Raw genomic sequence first — 4,341 nt, 5'->3', positions numbered from 1 at the left:
GTGTACGTGTGTGTGTGTGTGTGTGTGTGTGTGTGTGTGTGTGTGTGTGTGTGTGTGTGGTGTGTGTGTGTGTGTGTGTGTGTGTGTGTGTGTGTGTGTGTGTGTGTGTGTCCACCTACCTTGTCATCAGCACTCTCTGCTTCTTTCTTGGGCCCAGCTCTGCTCCAAAAGCTGCGGACTTCCTGCATAGACATGAGCAGTGAAAAAATGTAAGCATGAAATATTGTAAAAAAGAAAAAGGATTTATTTGGTTATTTTCCCATAAATCATGTTCTTGTCTCAGTATTCTACAATGTATTCTGGTTTGAAGGCGGGACTGTGTTTATGTGTCCTTGTTAACTGTCCTTATTCATATTCAGCCTCTCTTATTCCTACTAAGGATGCAGAGGATGGTGTTGGCCTCTTGCCTCCTGTAACAGCAATAAAACACAGAGGACAAGCTAACGCAGGCTTTATATACTGTACATGGCTATATGTTTCTGACAGAAGATCAAAAACCTCCTAGAGAAACTGCCATTGGATAACAATAAAAACAAAAACAAAACATTGAATAGTGTGAGAACTAAAGCAGAATCTCCCTAATCGTATTGCTCTGCCTTTCTCTCTGTGTATAATCTATAAATAACCCCATTCTCTTAATTCTACTAAAACCAGACAGGCTCAATCTCGGCTAATCCCAGCCGGCTCCAAGCTTCACCCCCAGTCAATAGAGCAGTCAGAGCAGAGCTTAGCATTCACTGGAGCTGATAAAGGACTATCTGACAAGCAATACAGAACTTTAAACACTATTTACATTCAATTGAGCAGTTATTTAATTACAGTCGATTTAAAAAAAAGGGCAGCTATTAAACAGGACAGTTAAAATAGCACGCTAATAACCAAGAGTCATATATTGAAACTGGTAGAAATACAGCAAAATCAGTCGTGGTGGACCTGGATAACTTATTACTAGTCGTGTCAATTTGTTCAAATATGAAAGTAAGTCAATCAAGACAGAGGTTTTTTTTTTTGTTAATTACAACATCTTAGTTTAGATAATTTCTGAATGATTGGCATTAATTGGACTTAATTAGCAGACAAGGAACCCTAACCCGTGACTCTAGCCCTAAACCATAAGTCACCTTTGCTATAAAGGGAATGTAAGCAGCTAACATCCCAACTAAATGAATTCCCAATTGAGAAGGCATATCTAAGAAATGAAATGCCGTAGTGAACTTCAATGGTGGAAAGTAACTCAGTACATTTACTCAAATATTGTACTTAATTACTTTTTTAAAATATTTGTACTGTACTGTACTGAGTATATCCATTTAAAGCTATTTTATACATCTATTCCGCCACATTTCAGGCAAATATCTTACTTTTTACTCCACTGGGACTTTTACTTGTAATGGAGTACTTTAAGATCATAGAATTTGAACTTTTACTTAAAGTGGACCTATCATGCTATATTTGAATAATATAGTGTAGGACCATACCTACATAAGGCATATATTTACTTTTTATTTTCAAACAGTTAGCCATTCCTCATTTCGCTCAATTTAACACTGTCTTTGCATGGGCTGATTCTGTGAGAACAGCACCATCTACAGGCCTGGCATATGTACTACAGCGTCTCCAGCGCTTTCGAACGGCAATGTCCGTGGCTGTCTCCTCCTGATTGGTGGAGTTGGCCCAATAGCCGTAGCGCCACTTCTGTGACGTCATAGAAGTGTTCAAATCTGGATCAGTCTGTATCAGATCCGTTGCAGCCCCTTTTTAAGAGATTTGGGTATGGAGGAAAATAGAGAGGGTTGTGTTTTCTGACACTTGGTGAGTTCCCTGGAACACCGGGGACACATATTCATGTATAAAAGACGTACAAAAGTGCATTTTGCATGATAGGCCACCTTTAAGTAAAGGATCTGAGTACTTCTTCCAACACTGGTGTACTTCAGACTAATGGTGGAAAGGCAGCTCGTCACTGTCATTTGTGCAAACTGATTTTGTTCTATCTTTTTTAAATATTGTTCTGTTCAACACTGTGAGCCCTGTTTGCCATCAAATCACACAATGGAATAAAAGGAGGAAGTTGGGTATAAAAAATGTTTTGAATTATTTTGAGAGGTTTACAGATAGATTGCGTACATCCTACTTTTTTACTAATCAACTACTTCATCGCAGTATAAATATCTCATCCTTCGTTACATGCCTGGTTATTTGGTAAGACTCTCAAACCAAATGTGTGTACGTTTTTAAGGGGCGACGGTGTACTTGTGTGAGAGGTGTTAACTTGGCACAGGCACCTTCAATAAGCCACAGAGGGCAGATGACGTTAAATGAAACTAGGAGAGGTTAATACATTATGATAATGTGTGGCTCGGGTCCAGGGAGAGCAGTTTGGTTTAAAAAGTTGTTTTATGATAAAAGGTGCAGAGCCAAAGACAGTTTGGCTCTGCAGGGTGGGAATGAGGGACCAATGGAGAGCTCCTCTACTCCACACAGCAGCAGGCCGATACATGATCTGTTGCTCTGTTCATCTTCCTCTGCATCCTACCCTGCTGCCACAAAGCAACCTACACACACTTTATTTCTGTTGAAATGCCTACATGAGCATTTTGGGGTTAAGCATGTGTCCAAGGACGTGCTGACTGCAGGGGGGGGGATTGAACCACTGACCCTCTGATTGGTAGATCAGCTTTACCTCCCTGAGCTAATGCTGCCCATAAAAACGTGCACTATGAGCCGAGGTGTCCTTGAGCGATGCATTGAACCCCCCACTGCACAGGTGCGCTGCGTCCTCTTACTTTTGGCGTGCGCCCCTCATACCAAAATGCAGATTTTCCAGTAAACCTGATTCAAATTCAGATGACACAGTTTACGAGCACGTGATAATAATGGGACTCTAATGAATGCTTTTAATGAATGAGGAGAAATGGAAGTGCACCAGCAGGTGGTGAGGTTGTGCTGTTCCTGCAGGGAGCACACACACAAACACACACAACACATGGAGCTATTACTGCAGCTGGAGGCTTTGGGCACTACCATGCACTAATGTTACACAATCATTCATGCTCTTTTGCTCACCAGAAATAATAAAAACCGTTCAACCCGGCTAGTTTGGATTAGCATCAATGCTTAATGCTGAAATAAGTACGAAATGGTCGATATGTTTTTTAGTTTTAGATTAACTTACATACCTACAATTGTAGTATCATTCCAATGATCTGACATCTGTGCTTCAGATACAATGATTTCAGTCCTCTGACCCCTAACTACTGACCGAGCCTCTAAACCTCATACACACCACTTGCCCTGTGTGTGTGTGTGTGTGTGTGTGTGTGTGTGTGTGTGTGTGTGTGTGTGTGTGTGTGTGTGTGTGTCTGCGTGTGTGTGTGTGTGTGTGTGTGTGTGTGTGTGTGTGTGTGTGTGTGTGTGTGTGTATGTGTTTGTTTGTGTATGTGTGTGTGTTTGTGTGTGTACGTGTGTATGTGTGTGTACGTGTTTGTGTGTACGTGTGTGTATGTGTGTGGGTGTGTGTGTACGTGTGTGTGTGTGTGTGTGTGTGTGTGTGTGTGTGTGTGTGTGTGTGTGTGTGTGTGTGTGTGTGTGTGTGTGTGTGTGTGTATGTGTGTACGTGTGTGTTTGTGTACTGTATGTGTGTATGTGTGTGTGTTTGCGTGTGTGTGTGTGTGTGTGTGTGTGTATGTGTGTGTGTGTGTGTGTGTGTGTGTGTGTGTGTGTGTGTGTGTGTGTGTGTGTGTGTGTGTGTGTGTGTGTGTGTGTGTGTGTGTGTGTGTGTGTGTGTGTGTGTGTGTGTGTGTGTGTGTGTGTGTGTGTGTGTGTGTGGGTGTGTGTGTGTTTGTGTGTATGTGTGTGTACGTGTGTGTTTGTGTGTGTGGGTTTTCCACATGTGACTAAATGCATGCTTAATACTGAAGAAAAATAAATCTGTTGTCAGCCGGCTTTTACACTTGATGTTTGGTTGTGATCCGCATGTATGTGTGTGCGTTTGTTTGGTGTACCTTGTGACCAGGAGGGGCAGTGTCTGAGGTAGAAGCTGACCTCCGGCCTCCTGCCCCCCCACTGCTGGAGCAGATCCAACAGTAAGATCTCCTGAGGGAGAACACGCTCTGAAAGGAGATAGAAGGGAAGGAACTATTAGCACAGCTATAACATAAGGCGCGTTCACACCAAGTACTTTTCCCACAAAGGTTCCTGAGAACTACGATTTAGTTGCATTCACACCAAAAAGTCCCAGGAACTAAATTAGTTCTAGAGAACCTTTTTTACCCCCTTTTCAGTCCCTGCTAGAGAGCAGGGACTTTCGTGGGAGAAAATGGTCCATGTGTCTGATTGGCT

At 42.3% G+C, this 4,341-nt stretch overlaps 1 protein-coding gene across 1 annotated transcript in view; it reads right to left on the bottom strand.

Moving 5' to 3' along the window:
• Positions 1-117: 117 nt before the first annotated feature.
• LOC104953350 (apoptosis-stimulating of p53 protein 1-like) overlaps positions 118-4,341 on the bottom strand; it is a 7,439-nt gene continuing 3,215 nt past the window's right edge. The window contains exons 2-3 of the mRNA XM_010780287.1: positions 4,005-4,112; positions 118-182 (exon numbers count right to left, since the gene is read on the bottom strand). Coding sequence (XP_010778589.1) covers positions 127-182; positions 4,005-4,112 — 164 coding nt within the window. The 3' untranslated portion in view covers positions 118-126. The remainder of the gene's footprint in view (positions 183-4,004; positions 4,113-4,341) is intronic.

The sequence above is a fragment of the Notothenia coriiceps genome, unplaced genomic scaffold (genome assembly GCF_000735185.1).
Source record: "Notothenia coriiceps isolate Sejong01 unplaced genomic scaffold, NC01 NC01_scaffold00021550, whole genome shotgun sequence".
Taxonomy (NCBI): domain Eukaryota; kingdom Metazoa; phylum Chordata; class Actinopteri; order Perciformes; family Nototheniidae; genus Notothenia; species Notothenia coriiceps.
Note: the sequence above shows the minus strand (reverse complement) of the source record. Positions and strands in the feature narration are given on the sequence as shown.